This window comes from Balearica regulorum, chromosome 22 (genome assembly GCF_011004875.1).
Source record: "Balearica regulorum gibbericeps isolate bBalReg1 chromosome 22, bBalReg1.pri, whole genome shotgun sequence".
Taxonomy (NCBI): domain Eukaryota; kingdom Metazoa; phylum Chordata; class Aves; order Gruiformes; family Gruidae; genus Balearica; species Balearica regulorum.
This window is the reverse complement of record NC_046205.1, coordinates 3,236,324-3,252,051: the sequence shown is the minus strand read 5'-3', so window position 1 is coordinate 3,252,051 and position 15,728 is coordinate 3,236,324. Positions and strand designations below refer to the sequence as shown.

At 47.2% G+C, this 15,728-nt stretch overlaps 1 protein-coding gene across 48 annotated transcripts in view; it reads left to right on the top strand.

The window, feature by feature from the left end:
* EPB41 (erythrocyte membrane protein band 4.1) overlaps positions 1-14,800 on the top strand; it is a 94,013-nt gene extending 79,213 nt beyond the window's left edge. For 28 of the 48 annotated variants that reach the window (XM_075774210.1, XM_075774209.1, XM_075774197.1 and 25 more), the window contains 6 exons: positions 5,211-5,648; positions 6,846-6,974; positions 8,659-8,760; positions 9,229-9,309; positions 10,182-10,289; positions 11,159-14,800. In XM_075774210.1, coding sequence (XP_075630325.1) covers positions 5,211-5,648; positions 6,846-6,974; positions 8,659-8,760; positions 9,229-9,309; positions 10,182-10,280 — 849 coding nt within the window. In that variant the 3' untranslated portion in view covers positions 10,281-10,289; positions 11,159-14,800. Of the gene's footprint in view, positions 1-5,210; positions 5,649-6,845; positions 6,975-8,658; positions 8,761-9,228; positions 9,310-10,181; positions 10,290-10,689 lie in introns of all 48 variants that reach the window. The other 20 variants (XM_075774215.1, XM_075774214.1, XM_075774212.1 and 17 more) reach the window with 4 other exon arrangements.
* Positions 14,801-15,728: the final 928 nt, after the last annotated feature.

The window sequence follows — 15,728 nt, the reverse complement described above, 5'->3', positions numbered from 1 at the left end:
AACACTTTTTCGGTTTTGTATTTCTCGAATTTTTCTTTGTAAATATGTACATTTATCATTAATAAATGTTCTTGCAAATCAGATTCTTCTTTCCACTGCTTATTAACGAAAAAGGTTTACGCAACTTCCTTGGACTAACCCTCAGCGTTGCTTTCTCAAACCGGGAGCCAGCAGACCCCAGGTCATTCCTTACCGGTGGCGTTCGGGGCGCTGGGTCTGCTGGACACTCTCTGGTTGGATTTCGTGCTCCTGGGGAGAGGGGACCCGCGGCTGTAAGCAATGCAGATGTGCAAACTGGCCGGAATAATTCGATTGAGGATTATATCCAGCTTGGTTTAGGAAAGGCTTTGTCTGCAGCGGGGTGGAAAGGTTCAGCTCTGTACCAAATAATGTAACACAACACGTTCTCCCTCTTCGCTCCTGAGAGTCAACAATAGGAAAACTAGCTTGCAGAAAGCTGTCCCGAGAGCAGAAGTGCTGCAGGTCCTGCGAGAGCCTCTCCCCAGCACGTTGCGTTGCTCCTTTCTGGTTTTGTAAGCGAAGAAACCGGTTAACCGCTGCCTTTCTGCTTGGTGGCACAGTGCGAGCCCCTGCTTGGGTTGTAGCTGGTTGAAGCTGCCTGAGGTTGTGTCTAGAGACCGTGTCGAGAGTCAGTCTTAATTTTAAATCCTGACTTTTCTTCTGTGAGATGATTGACTTCTGGATAAACCGTTCGGCTCCTTCTGTGCCGTCGGGAGCGATCCCAGGAAAGCGAATCTGGCTGCGCTGGAGCAGCGTGCGGCTTGTGCGGCTGCTCTCCTGGATGAGCCTGGCACCGGAGCAGAGCCACAGCTTTTATTTACGAAATGAAGCGAGCGAAACGCAGCAGCGCAAAATTGCTGTCAGTTATAAACCCTGATGGTATCCCCACTCTTTTCACTAAAGCGTGTTTCAGTGCCACTAGCGGCTTTTTCTCCGTGGAGGGGATTTGGAATAAGAAGTGAACAGCTTCGTACCACCCATCCGAAGCCCGCAAAGGGATGGGAAGGGGATCGGGGTGGGTGGGGAGAGGAATCACACTGCTCAGCAACCTTATTTTAATAATTTAAGTATTGATCTTGAGGTTGTTTCCTGTTGCCCAGTAGTTGATGCAGCAGCTTGGAAGTGGCTGCAGTGTATCATGTAATATCCTGGGATTCTTGTTTACCACAGCAATTTCATCTTTCTAAGCTTGTAACATGCTGTGGATTTTCTAGCCATACTTTTCACTTTGGTCAAATTCCCTTTTATCCTTTTATTGTCTGATTAGGCTGGTCAAGATGTTGTGATCAGATCAATGCCAATTAAAAAATCAGCCCCAAAATGCAAATCCGTAGGTAATGGCCATCATTTTTCAAATGCCAGGGTTTGTTGAACAGCTTCTAAACTTTTTAACTTCTATCTTTAAGGCAAAGCCATTCTATAAGCCATAGCAGGTATTGTAAAATAAGGATCTCTTTGTTTTCTGCTTTATAATACTTTTTACCCGAGTGCTTTGACGGCTGTGAGATTGAGCATCCTTTGAGCTGGGAGTTCTCACTGGTGAGTGCGGTTCGCTGCAAAAGCAATATCATCTGCCCGTGCATCTGCAGACGGTCACGCCGAGCCTGTTAGCTTCTGTGGATACTTGTTCGGGGATAACCTAATAACGGGGACGACTGCAATGCCGTACCGAAAAAGAAGGGGACTGGGAAGTACCAACTAACTGGAATTTACAGTATTTCGTATGGTGGTTGTAGGGAGTTAGCGTGCACTGTAATTTCATGTTTTTATCAATTTTTATCAAATGTCTTTTGTAACTGGCGGGTTGCCATCATTTTAGCACTCCTTAAGTTCCCTGCAGGATAGGAGTCTGGTTTGGGATGGGGACAATTCAGTATTTCTAGGGGAGGGGCAGCAGCATCCCTGCGCGGGCTGCAGGAAACAGGTACCCACGCTGGCAGCTGGTTCGTACAAATCTATCCTGATCCAAAATAACAGGTTCTTGAAAAAATACAGGCAAACAAATTTATACAAAACCACTTTTTAAGGAAAAAAAAAAAAATACCCTTTTGGTCGCATGGTAGCAGCCATGCAATTAAACCTGTTATTAATTTATCCCCAGTCTGGATTACTGTGTGTCACTTACTACACCGTACCGCTTAAGCTGTGTCCTCCGCGTTTGTCACCATCGGGTGCACAGAGCCGGGTTTAGCAGGGTAACGGTTTAGTTGCATTTGTGTCTGGTTGGATGTGTTTTTTCTGGGGCATTGCATCCTGTCCTGTATTTTCTTTATGCTGCGTATGGCTTCTGCGAATAGTCGTGCTTCGTGCTTGATTTAGGTGTCGCTGGGTTGGTTTTGTGTCTCAGGAGAGGAGGATTTTTGCGGCTCAGGGACTCTCAGGTTTCATGGGTCTCAAGGAGAGCTTGGAACTCTACAAATCTGAGCCCTAAAAATAGGAATGCTTTTGCATTTGCAAATTAAAATAAATCTTGATAAGATCAGAATTTGTAACAGATGTTCAAATTCCTAGGGTTTTGGGTTTCTTGTTTTTGGTGGTTTTTTTTAATGAAAAGATAATCTTTTCTAGCCTACATGCAAACTGCGTTTTTTAAATATAGGAACAAATATAACTTTGTTTTCATCTTTTAAAATGTGTGTAAATAGGTAATTTTATATGGAAACAAATACCTTTCAATTAGTCAGTGGAATAGGAAGGCAAGGGAAAAAAAAGTGCTTCTGATCAGTCGATCTTATCAGGATTTCATTCTCTCTGTATAGCTTGCATGTTTATTGCCACACTTTGCTGACGGCCCGTATATGTACACCATAGGCTTCATTTAAGCTTTTCCCTTCCTTTATGCTTTTACCATATAAGATACTTCCTTGTGCTAATGCAAATTAGCTTTTCTGTGTAGGAAAGAGAGCTGGGAAGTTGTTTTGACTGGCTACAAAGGTTTGTCTCTTAAATAGATCTGCATTTGTGTAGCTGTTTAATCTGCTTTAGCTGTGATTCTGTCTCTTGGTCGAAGTAGTGCCCCAGCTGGTATCTGAGGAAATCTTGCTCCTACAGTATTTTCCATTCAACTCCAGAAGATGTACTGCGTCTTCTCAAGATCCTACGATTAATTAGCACGATTTAGCTTATATATACATATTTGTTACGGAAAGATCAGTATATCGTCACTCTATAATAAAGTAAGATTAAGACGTGGGCATTCAAAGCTGATAACCTCCGTTCTGTTTTGTGAAATATTGCAGTGTAGTATCTTGCAAAATGAGAGTGGGATCTGGAGATACCTTTGGAGGAGCACATATGGAAGTGGGTTTTGAGCAGAAATAACATGTCCCTGTGTGTGCAGTCAGACCTGATCACCGCAGTGCTGGTCGCTGTCCCTGCGCTCCCCTTAAATGCGTTTTCCTAAGCAATGTCCTGAGAACTTAAAAGATGCCCAAGAGGCTGGGAATCGGAATATTCTTAATAAAAAGTGAGGCAACAGTTTCTCTTCGTCTTAATACCACCCCCAAAATTAGAATAACAGTGGACTTGCCATGCTTTTATCAAAATTTAATCACTGTATTTGGATGAACAGATACGTGGCTATTTTTATACAAAGTTACCAGAAATCAACCGCGAGGTTAATTATTGAGAAGAAATAGTAATGGCATTGATTAAGCAGCATCCCTCTGAGTTCTTCCCCTCCTTGTTCCCTGATGCTGGATGATGTGACAACTTTGATACGTGTAAAACCGTCAGTGCCCGTAACTGCTTATTCTGCCCTTCCTTGGAGGCAACTTTCCACGTCAGTAACGCGAAACACAGTTTCTAGCGGAGAGCGGGACCGTAGCCATCCTTCACCGCTGGTGACCGAAATGCCGCTTCTCTGCGCACATGAAATATTCATCGCTGGGGCATTTGGGCAAGGAGCTGATTTTTGCTAAAGCTTTCTGTCTTGTTCATGTTTTAACTCTCCTCTTCTGTCACTTGTTGCTTCCCTCCTGGCTAGAGGGCTCCCAGAGGTGTGAGAAGACCTAGTTGATGAGACCTTGCTAACGAGCTGGATGGAGAGCAGAATAGCACCAGCCTTAGTTAAACCTTGGCACGTTCTTCCCACGTATCTCAGGTGCTCTAGACACGCTTGCTTGCTTCTCGGAGAGCTGAGTTGCTTCACCACGCGTCTTCTCTCCTGTGCACCGTCGCAAACGCCAATTTTGTTGTATCTTCAGGAGGTTTTAGCTACCACAAAGGTTTCTGGGCACCAGGTGCTTTTGGGATAAAGTATGTTACAATTTTTTTCGGTAGTCACCGATTAAATGGTCAAACGCAGCTGAACCACGTGCTCGGTGGCGATGGGGTCGGCACGCGTCAGCGTGAACATCTGGCTTTCCAGTTTAAAGCCGTGTTTCTTTATTCCTCAGCTGAAAAGTTTTGTGCTAAGATGTGCGAGTTAATCAAACCAGTTTGTCTAAAAGAAATAGTACAAATTCTTTCAGATGACCAGACTGCATCACCAGTTCGGGAGCCGCTTGGTAATTGAAGCAGTTGATTTTACTACTAACTTGTAGATACTCCTACAGTAATATTCCCAATGCCGTAATGACAAGGCTGTGTTAGTTATCCCAGAGGGTGCTGGGAGGTGCGAGCGTTCCCAGGGGCGAGGAAAAGAGCAAAGCACAGGGATTATTGAGCACAGTAATTCCGGGCTTATTATTTCAACCTCCACGTGCAAGTTAAAGCACAGCGTAAAATTACTTAAAGCAGAAGTATTTTTAAAAGCAGAATTGGAGCATGGGTTTGGTGTAGTCGGTGAGTTTTGTTGCACACGTGAATTTTGGATGTGTGCAAGTCCCCGCTTGCTACGCTGAAATTATTCCTGTTTCCAAACTGGGCAAGAAGTGCTTAGTGGTGGCTCTTCCTTTAGTTGCAGAGAGTTCTTTTAATATTAATTCCTTAAACTTTAGGAGGGTGGATCATTAACATACCGGGAAGGCCGTGTCAGTAAACGCACTGGATACATCCCGTAGCACAAAGGTTTTCAAGCTTTCAAGTGTCCGAACCCGCTGCTGTTGCATGCGTTGCTGGAGATGTGATATATTATAAGAAACCAATGTTTTGCCTTTATGCTTCATGACCTCCTGTTCTCCCTAACGCTCTCTTTCTCTCTCTCTCTCTTTCTCTCTGGCCTTTTTTGTGTATTCGTTTCTTTTTAGAAAATGAGTGACTTTCTCTCCCGAGAGGATGTGGCTGCAGTGCCAGAGAGGAGCAGTGTTAACACTGGCTTTGCGTGGGAGGGCTCAAAGCAGTCGGTAGCGTTTAGTGAGACCCCAGAGCCTTCTCCCAGCCGTGACCTTGCTGCTTCCTCCCTAAGCAGCGAGGAGGAGGAGGAGGAGGAGGCAGCTCCCAGCCTCCCCGCCAGCGAGGAGGACCTGAGATGTGGAAAGGGGGTTTGCGCGGACGCGGAGAAGGACTCGGAGCTCTCTGAGCTGGAGCCCCCCGCCAGCCCTGCCGCACCTCCCCGGCAGCCCCGGGGAGGAGAGGAGGAGGTGGCAGAGGATGGCGAAGACAGATTTGCCTTTAGAAAGCTAAATGGCGAGTGTCACGACTCAGATGTTAATAACGGGCTGCCGGCAGTCATTCGCTGCTTCCAGGTAGTGAGCCCCAGCGCCTGCTCCCCCACGTCCCCCCGGCTGGCTTTGGAGTGGGAACCCAAACACTGCAGCAAGCAGATGCCACGGACCCAGAGAGGAGTTGCGTTTGCTTGGCTTGGACTCGTGCTTGGAGCTAATTAGCCGGTTAATCTCCTGCAGTCAGTGCACACAAGCCCCTCTCAATTTATCTTGGCGTTAAATACAATTGCTGCGGCACAACGCTCTTTGCCTTTTTTTGATCGAAGCATCCTGCTGCATCCCCCAAAAGGGAAATATTTAGGCTCCAAAGGCACGGAATTTTAGTTCCTTAAGGTATTTGCCGGCTCCTGCTGAGCCTTAGCACAGCAGACCAAATTTGAAGCGCTGTCAAACGTGCTCTTACATCGTGAACGCGAGCTGTGATGTCCCTTTCTGCTCCCCACCGTGGGAGGTATTTTTGCCTGCTTCAGTGTTGATATTAATTGCTGTTAAATAGGTGTCCGCTTCCCCCTGCTAACAATCACGGTGGCATCTGTCAGGTTTGGGGACGGTGAGCAGATATCGAACCCTCTGGGAAAACACTGTGAGTCTGAACTAACTCTGTCTTCTTCTGGATAATTATCAGGTGGTGGAACAACGTGATTTCTCTTCCCCCTTTCCCCTGTTTCTCTTTCGAGATGTCAAGTTTCTGTTTTGTCTGACATTGATTTAATAAAAGTTAAAGACCTAGGATCTGATGAGGATTTTTAATAATCGAGTGTTTCGCAGTCAGGATAAAGCTTCTCGGCTGTGATCGAGTGTTTATTTGCCCAGGGTTTGTGTTAATCTTGACATTGTCATCTGTAGAGGAGGGTCATCTTCTACTGGCAGCTGGCAATGAGCTTCTAGTAATTAGAAAGTTAATAATCAGCGGAAACGGTTTCTTTGTGGTATTGTGACACACCGGTTAAACCCTTGATGCCTCGCTTGGGCTGACCTGCGGGCTCGGCGCTGGGGAAGGTCTGGAGGATTTTTCAATGGCTGTTTAATCCTCACGCATGATCTCTGCCCTCTGAGCAGTGTGTCGTACCAGAGGCTTAAAACCAAAGATTTCCACGCTGACCTTGGTTCCCACAGTGCTTTTATCAGATCAGTGTCAGAACATTTGCCAGCGACACGGTCACAGTGTGGAAACGCTAACTGGGTCTTTACGGAGATGTTTTTAACCCTATTTCATAGCCACCGCTAGTGAAGACACAGACAGTCACCATCTCCGACGTGTCCAGTGCCGTCAAAAGTGAAATTCCCACGAAGGAAGTCCCCATCGTCCACACGGAGACGAAGACTATCACCTACGAAGCTGCACAGGTAAGGTGTGTTCTGATTAATTTTCCAGGGGCTTAATTAAACTCAAGTAGGCATTTTGTTTCCAAAACCCCCGGATGAGACGGCAGCACCTGCCTTTTTTTTTTTCTCCAAGCATCTGAGTCGCACTGCAGAAGTTAGCTGATGCTGCGGACACAATTTCCAGGTGCATCTGGTATTTTTAGAGGAGCGGTGTTTTTACTGTCCCTGACAAGTAATTATTTTTGCAAGATGTGCATGCAAACAGAATTTATCTTCAGCCACTGGTGGCTTTGGGATGTAGATTTGACTGTACGGAGTTAACCTGAGTTGGCCTTTTTCTGCAAGAGATGCCTTGTCTTGTTTTCCCCTGCTCTCCTTGCTGTTTATGCCTCTTCAGAACTTGGTTTATAAATTATTTGCTTGTCCTTTAGTTTTCAACCCTGAAACAGGTGTTAAAAACCAGAAGTATTGTATAAAATGCAACTGGAGTATCTGGTGTTTGGAAACTAGAAACGTTAGTGGAGCAATACCAACATTGCAGGTAGGGTTTCATTGCTGAGGTTAAAATTAATCCTCAATCTAAAATAGGTTTTATTTGAAAATTTGAAGCCTTTGTTAGCTTGGGTTTGTTACACCTGTGGTTTTAGAAGCAGCCCGTGCTGGAGTGCAGTGACTGTGGGGTGTAGGTTTGGTTACGGGTAGCCCGTGGACCACACTTGTATAATTTGGGATTCCCGAGGAATCCCGTGGCTGCTCAGCATCGTCCCCGATCACAGGAGTACAGATGTGCCCGCGCCGGACGGTGGTGAGCATCGCCCTGTTTCTCAGCGAGGGAACAGATGAATAGAGGAGTTCTGCTCCGGTTACTGCTGTTAGCGTTTCTAACCGGGAAATGAAAAGGAAAAGTGAGTCTCCGGGGCTGGGAGAAGTCGGCCTTGCACACGCCAGCTTGTGCCGTGTTGTGCGATTTCTTCCAGTCTGTGGAAAATGGTCCCACCTTGTGGTAACTCCAGATATCGTCCCACCGCGGTTCTGGGGAAGCTGCCCAGCGTTCGTTAGTGGTGCACCGTAAGGGAGCCGCGGCCAGGATGAGTTGGCAGGATGACTTATTTTAGGTTTTTTGGCAGACCTTGAAAGGTCGAGTCGTGCAGGATGGGAACCAAGTACCCAACTATAAAAGAAATTGTTCCGAGTTCAGCAGACGTCGGGACTTTCGTTGCTTCTGCAGAGTTCAGAGTGATGTGTGAGGTGCTGTCAGGAGGGTAACAAGTACCTTCTGAAGCAGATTGTGCTCTCTGGCTTTGTGAACCTCCATGGATATGGCAGGTGTAATTTGGGGTAGGTCTCTGCTTTGTTCTCCCTTTGTGGTCCCAAGCGTGCAGCTTGGTGTGGAGGAGCTTGACCGGCATTGTGGGGCCAGCAGCGCACCCAGGTTTGGGTAACGTCCCAGCTCACCGCGTCTGAGGGGTGTCACAGCTCCTCCCTGGGTGATTCTGGGCACCCGTGCGTTTCCAGCCGTAAAGCCCACGGGCATTGAGCTGAGCCTGCAGAGCCCTGCCCAGTCCTTGTGCAGCTGGGCATAACTCAGCTCGCTCTGTCCCGCGGTCCACGACGGAGAGGAGTTTCCGTCCTCGGATTGCGTCCCGCTCCGTTAATGTGGAGATCCTGTTTCTGTCCATGCTGCTGATGTTCTTCTGTCCCACAGACAGATGGTGGCAATGGAGATTTAGACCCTGGCATCCTGCTGACTGCTCAGACCATCACTTCGGAAACCACCAGCAGCACCACCACCACGCAGATCACGAAGGTAACAGCACGGGAGCGTGACAGACCACCACCACCAACTAAAATGACGTGATAGACAGATGGGCAGAGCTGAATAATTAAAAAAAAAAAGAAAAAGCTTAAAGCCCAGTTCCTTTCCAAAAATGTGAAACAAAGCACGAGGGTCCCGGGTTTACCTGTGTTAAATTAAGATGTGGATTATGCATTAACTGTAGTGCAGTCTGTGGACACGGGCTCCGACTGTCCTGTGGGACGACGGGAAAGAACTGCACTGTGAGTCAAAGCTCTTCCCCGGCTCAGTTATAAGAAAACGAATATTTGACAGTTTTTCTTTGAGCAGCGGCAGTTTTTCCCCCGTGATTCTGATACCGTGGTATGACAGCAGTATTTGGTAACGCTATTTTTGGATACCGTCTTTACCCAGGCAGCCGCAGCGCACTTAAATTCCTTTTCACTTCTAGCCTAACCGTAGCTTTTCCTTTCGTACCAGACTGTAAAAGGTGGCATTTCAGAGACACGGATTGAAAAGAGGATCGTCATCACAGGAGATGCAGATGTAGACCACGACCAGGTAGGAGCTTGGGTGCTATCCAAAAGAGCTTCTCAGAGCTTGCACAAACTAGACAGGCTGCCTTTCCGAAGACGACTTCACCAGCAAACAACCTAGGGAAGTTCTACTGGGGTAGAAATAAAACTTCAAACCTGATTTCAATAATAAATTCCTCTTTGATGGTACGCAGTTGTATAGCTGGGCCACCAAAGCTTAATTCTGCTCTGAACCTGGTGTTGGCAGCAAAGTTTTGATTCCAGAAGCGTTTTGCACAAACGCAATTTAAAAAAAAAAAAAAATCCACAAAAATGTGAAATAAAAGTTTCCTGTGACATCTGGACGATCTGCATTAATTTTCTAGTAACTTTGAAACGTTATTGCTGCTGCATAGTGCCAGAAGTCATTTCAGAGCACTCAGCACCTGCATTAAATCTCATCGGCTTTATATGAAACCTTTCTGATGAGTCAGCCTTATTGGCCTCTCGCGTGTGGTGGAAGTGATGATTTTTGTCATCAGAGGATTATACTTTGAATTTAATTTTAGTTGCAAGTATCATGGGGCTGGAGAATATTCGTATGACAAGAACTAGTTTATTAATTCCAACAGAAAATGTCTGAGATGATGTCTGAAATGTGCTCATCACACTTGCTGGAAGAATAAACAGGGTTTGCTTAATTGCTCTCATCCATCTTCTACCACGGGGCAGCGGAGAGATGCTGTATATTCTTAGAAAACAGCTTTTCCTTTCAGAAATAATCTAATGCCGCCAAAAGTCACCAAAGTGTGCGGCTGAAGTGGATACACTTTTCTTTTTCTCTCCCCAGAGTTAGAAATAGCCTCTTGTTCCCCTGAGGACCGTCGGTGGCGTGCTCTGAAATGCAATCTCTTTCAGGTTCTAGCGCAGGCGATAAAAGCAGCGAAGGAGCAACACCCGGACATGTCGGTGACCAAAGTGGTTGTGCACCAGGAGACCGAGATCGCAGAGGAGTAGCGAGGCTGTGTGAGTAGGGAGAGCGCGTGCGAGTGAGTGACGGGTCCTGCTTTCCCCCCAGGGCAGGGAACTCGATCCCAGTGCAAGCGAGATTTGGCTAAATATGGTCAAAGTTTAAGGAAAATTATTATTGTTAGCCGATGAGTCCCGCTCGAGCTGTTCCTATTAAATCATTTAAGGCTGATGAAGTAGTCACAGACTAATCCTGCAGTGGAAATGAGCTGAAAAAGCCTAAAAGAAGCTACGCGGCTCCTGTGACGAGGCCGTTTTGCCTTACCAAGCACCTTTGCCGCCCCGGCAGCGCGCTGAGCCATAGGGTTCGTGCAGACCCCTGCCTGTATCAGTGCCGGGTAACCCCTGAGCTGGACCCCGAGCTCCTGACTTGCCTGGAAAGATCTCTTTTCTGCAGTCTTGATGGGTTTGGGAAAGAGCTGCTCGAGGAATCCAGTGCCGTAAAGCCCGTCCTGCCCCGCGCCGGTGATGGTGGTGTTGCCCTGCGTGTCCTGCCTCATCCCAAGGAACCTGGTAGCGCAGGGATTCGGGAGGCGGAACAAGAAGTTAGGCGAGATGAGAGGCAGTGTGGTTTAACGGACGTTGCGGTTGAGCTTAACTGTCCAAAGCCAAACGAAAATGGCAGAGGTCTCCTAAGGGTTCCTGGACTTGCAGCTCTTAAAATACGGTCTGTCAGGGATGGGAGCAGGACGTTCCTTGTGCCGAGGTGCCTGGAGGTGGCTCTGAGCCTGAATTCTCACCTGCCATTGATGGCGACTCACCTTCTGACTTCAGTTCTCCAGCGGATTCAGGGAAGCAGGTTCCTCTCTCTCTCCCAGAAAGCCGGCTCTCGGTAGCCGTAACTTACCGGGTGTCTCTCTTTCCAGGAAGCGTTCCTGCCAGACACAACGCCAGGAAAAAGAGACCCAGCAAAACTACCAAGAAACTACCTGGAGCACAAAGACCTCGGATTTACATGACTTGACACTCAGAGACATTCATATCATTTATTAGGAGTTGCGCTTTGACATTTTACTTGGGATTTTCCAGACTCCACTGGATCCTATTGGATATAGATTTTTTTTTTTTTATACATATATATATATAGTGACAAAAGTATGCCATATTTCTAACTGTACTGAATTATTTTTTACAGGTTTTCAATTTTGCATTCCCTCTCACGCATAGCCTCTTCAGATACAGACCCAGACGCACCTCGCAGGGCTCAAAGGGTCGCTTTTTTAAGTCCTATTCCCTCCGCCTCATCGGGGATAACGGAGATAAGCCGCATCCGTTCATATTCCAAGTGCGGGATCCGTACGCGCCTTCAAAAAGCCATGGGTCCTTCTGCCGGGAGAGTCAGTTTAAAAAAAAAAAAAAAAGTCAGACCAGTTTTGTGCAGCGTTTCCGATTTGCCTCTTGATGCTTTTTAATTTTTTTTTAGCTCTAGGGAGCTTGAGACTCCAGCCGCGATCCCTGGGCGTGCAGAGCAGAGCTGCTGCCTTCGCCCCGAGTTTTCCTCCCCGTTGGGTTTCAGGCCCCCGATGTGTGAACACAGAGTAGGGTTTTGTGGTGTAGCCGATGCACACATCTTCATAGTTGATTAGATTTAAGGAATACTGAAAGTTGCTTCGAGTATCTGATACTGTGAATTTTAGAGCTTTAAGAGGACTGTGATAGCACCTCTCCTTCCTCCTGTGTGTCTCTGCCGAGTGCTACCTACCTGTTTGTGTTTTCTAGACGCCATTAAATTAAAAAGCCCTTAGAAGTGTGTGTTTAAGGTGTTTGGACTCTGAATGCTATTAAGGTAGGCTTATGCAGCATTCACAGTAACTGATTTTTTTCCAGTGTCATAGTTTTTCACTTGTTTGTGTTGATGATTTTTACATTAGGGGGGCTTTTTTGTAAGTCAGGGGTTGATTTGGTTGGTTTTTTTTCCCCCTCCCCTCACAGTGCTAAACACGTTACCCGTATACCAGGGCAAGGTGTTATATCCTACTATCATTTAATTTAATTTAAAAGCCTTTAGACAATCCTTCCTAGGCCTGTAAGCTGTATTTGGAGAGGCTGAACAAGAAATCTTTGGAGATGTCGGATGTTGCTGGTTGTGATAGAGCCAAACTACGTGGAAAGTGCTGCCACCCCCTCTTCCACGCCGGCTCTCTACTTCGTTTGGCTTCGTGACCGCCTCGCTGGAAGGAAATACCGGGGTTAGTGTCTGCATCTTTAGGCTGAGCTTACAGACCCCTGGGGCCATCTCCAGCCTGGTGGGGATGACCAGAAAACATCTTTTCTGGGGCTGGATGCATTTCCCTCCATGGCACTGGGGGGGCTGAGCTCCCGCTGCTGCTTTCTGAGCTTCGTGGAAATGTTCTAATCGTGCCCTAGTTTCTCCTTCCAGCATTTAAATTTAAAAAGAAAAAAAAAAAAAACAACCCAAGCTTTGTAAAGAGTCTGCCCAGACACTTGTGAACACTTTAGTACACTTTGAGGTTGTGATTTTTTATTTTTTTTTTAATATATATATAGTGTGGCACATTGGTAGCTGAGGGCAGGGAGTGCTCTGCTGCTGCTCCTCAGTTGAGGATGCGAGGAAAGTGGCAATAAAAAAAAAAGAAGCTCTCTGCTATTTTAAATTTGAATAATGTGTTTCAGAAGTCACTGGATTTAGCTCAGGCTGCAGCGCCTCGCTGTTTAGCTCCAAACAGCCTTTGAACTACACCGGGGCCAGTGTAGCTTCTCAGATTCAGGTGCAATTTTAATTAAGCTCTCAATATTGATTGGAGAAAACTCTGGAGCTGCTGGATTTTTGCTTTTTTTTTTTTTTTTTCTTGAGCCTTGCTGGCCCCGGGTCCTTCTCAGCCTCCAGCCTTCCCATGCTGGTACCCGCTTCTCCGGGTGCGCGGTGCCCTCCCGTGATGCTCTGCCTTCCACCGGGCATCCCACTTGGGGGGGGGGGGGGTTTAGGGAGTCCTGGGCTCCGCAGCTGTAGCGTAGAGATTAAATCTTCCTATTTATGTCTGAACAGCCCTTTCCTTCCTTATTCTGCAACACGGATCCTTTAACAGGTCTGTGTCCCTCCTGCCCTCAACTTACTGGGGTAATGCTTGCCTTAAACGCCCATCACGCCCATGGTCATGCTGAGCATCCCTCTGGCGATGTCCCTTTTCTGGGAATTCAGGTTTTTTGCCACTCAGTCCTTCCTTCTCACCCTGGAGCAGCTACCTGAGGAGTAAACGGGCACGCGGAGTAGTCATTAAGAGGATTTCTGAGCTGTACCAGACAAAGCCAGCGTGATAAATTAAGTTTGTCCGTAGCACTTAAAGGCACTTTGGCCGTCAGGAGAATTTAAGGGGAACTTGGCCCTGGGTGTTCAGGTGGGGGGTCCTGTGCCCTGAGCACCCTGAGCAGGACAAAACACCCTGAGCAGGGAAATTCTAGGGTGACGAACCTGCTGGCACGAGAGGTGGTTCCCTTCCCGAAGGATGTGCTCACCGTGGCTGCGTACGTCCCTTTTTCAGGGCCCGTAGACTAGAATAACCCTAACTTTATTCTTTTTTCCTGGATTTTGGGTGCCTGTTTCCAGGTTGTTCATTCTCACACTTCCCCACACACACACACACACTTTTAAATTCTTGCTTCTTGAGTATTTTAAACAAATTATCGCCTCGTCTGACCTTTGCCATCACCCTGCTGTCTGACCCCCGGGGGGATTTCCAGCCCTGCCTGCAGCGCCCGAGCCCCGGAGCTGGACAGGAGCAGCGGCAGCTTGGGAAGAAGATGAAAGTTAAGAGCAGAAGAAGCTTCTTCCATCCTCAGCCGGGGCTGCCCGCACCCCGTCCACCTCCGACGGGTTTTTAAAATCCTTGACTCTTAGCGTGCCGTGTCATTTCTAGGGACAAACCAGCTAAGTAAGGTCTATTTATATGAATGTTCCCAGCTCTTCCCACTCCACAAATTCACCCAGAGACTGTCTTGATTGTATAATATACATTATATGGAAGCTATTTATATATGAATGAATGTTTTTATAGAAAGGAAGGCAAGGAGCTCGTGTTCTCCTCCATTAAACTGGAACGGCAGCTCCGGTTGCCAAATAGCGATCTCTGACCAACGCAGATGTGTTAGCAAAGGACTGACTGATTTCTGATTTTAATAAACTGTGGTTTCCTGATTTTCCTAATTGTACGATGACCTTAAGAGGTGGTAGTGTCCCAGCCTTAGAGTTGAAACTTGTAAAAAAAAAAAAAAAAAAAAATTAAAATAATATAGTTGAGAATATGAAGGAGCTTTGTAAAATTTTTTAAGGCAATTGTGAATTGTCTAGGCTAGCCGTTTACACTCTTCTTTATAAAAATAGGAACTTTGAAAATTGGCAAATCTTTATAGATTGACTAGTGATGGGAGCTGTTATTTTGGACTTTCATAGTAAATCAAAGGGAAAGTTGCCGTAGCATTTAGACAGGCGTAAGTGTTCAGTATTGCTTCTTGTATTGCGTTTTTCCAATAAATTTTCAAACAAAACTCTCTCCCTGCCTCTGCAGCCTTGTTCCTTGGCCTCACCCCCTCCAGGTCTCTTCCCCCCTGCCTGGCTTCGTGGCAATTCGGGTTTTCCGACCTGAGCCAGACCCGTCTCCTCCCCAGCGTGTCCCCGGCTGCGTTTTCCTGCACGCTCGGTGCCTTCACACAGCTCCCGGGGGCCCTGAAGCCCCCAGAAAGGGCCAAAACGGAGCCCCAGGCTCCAGCATCTCCCTAAAGCATCATCACTTGATGCAAAACCTCCCTTGGAGCGGTCGGAGGTGAGCTCAGGTGAGCGTTCCCGCTCAGCAGCTGCTGCCGAGCCCTGAGTGAATGTGATTGAACTGGAGCGGGGAACATGTCTAACCCTTTTATTTTTAATTTTTATTTTTTTTTTAAATTTTTTTGTCCTGTCTCATTTTTTTTCTGGCTGCAGCATCTTTAGGAGGGACAGAAATACCGAGCAGAAAGCTGACGGGGCATCTTGGCTGCCAGACTGACGGAGAACAAAAGCCAGTTGGCCCAGTTAGGGCGGCCGGGGACTGGGGATGGGATGGGAAAAGCATCCCTGTGGATGTACCACACCCCCCCGTGCCTCGGTTTCCCCAACAGAAAGGGAAGGGTTACCCCACTGCCGCTTGTGCACGTGTCTACATTCACATGCCAAAAGCAACGTTAATTCAAATTACTCTGGAGATGAGTCACGGCATCATGCTGACACCCTGCCTTCGGCAAGTTTGCTTTCAAGCCGCTCCAAGTAGTAAATCTCGACGTACAATAAAGCGAAAATTTACAAAGGAGCCACAGAAATCGGCCCCGGATAGTTGGCAACCGGCCACCGCTGGAGCTGCTTGGCCGTAGCGTGTCACAGCAGCTTGGGTTGCTTCCAGCAAGGAGACGGAGCCGACCCCACGCTGTTCCCCGTGCCGCCGTTCCCCG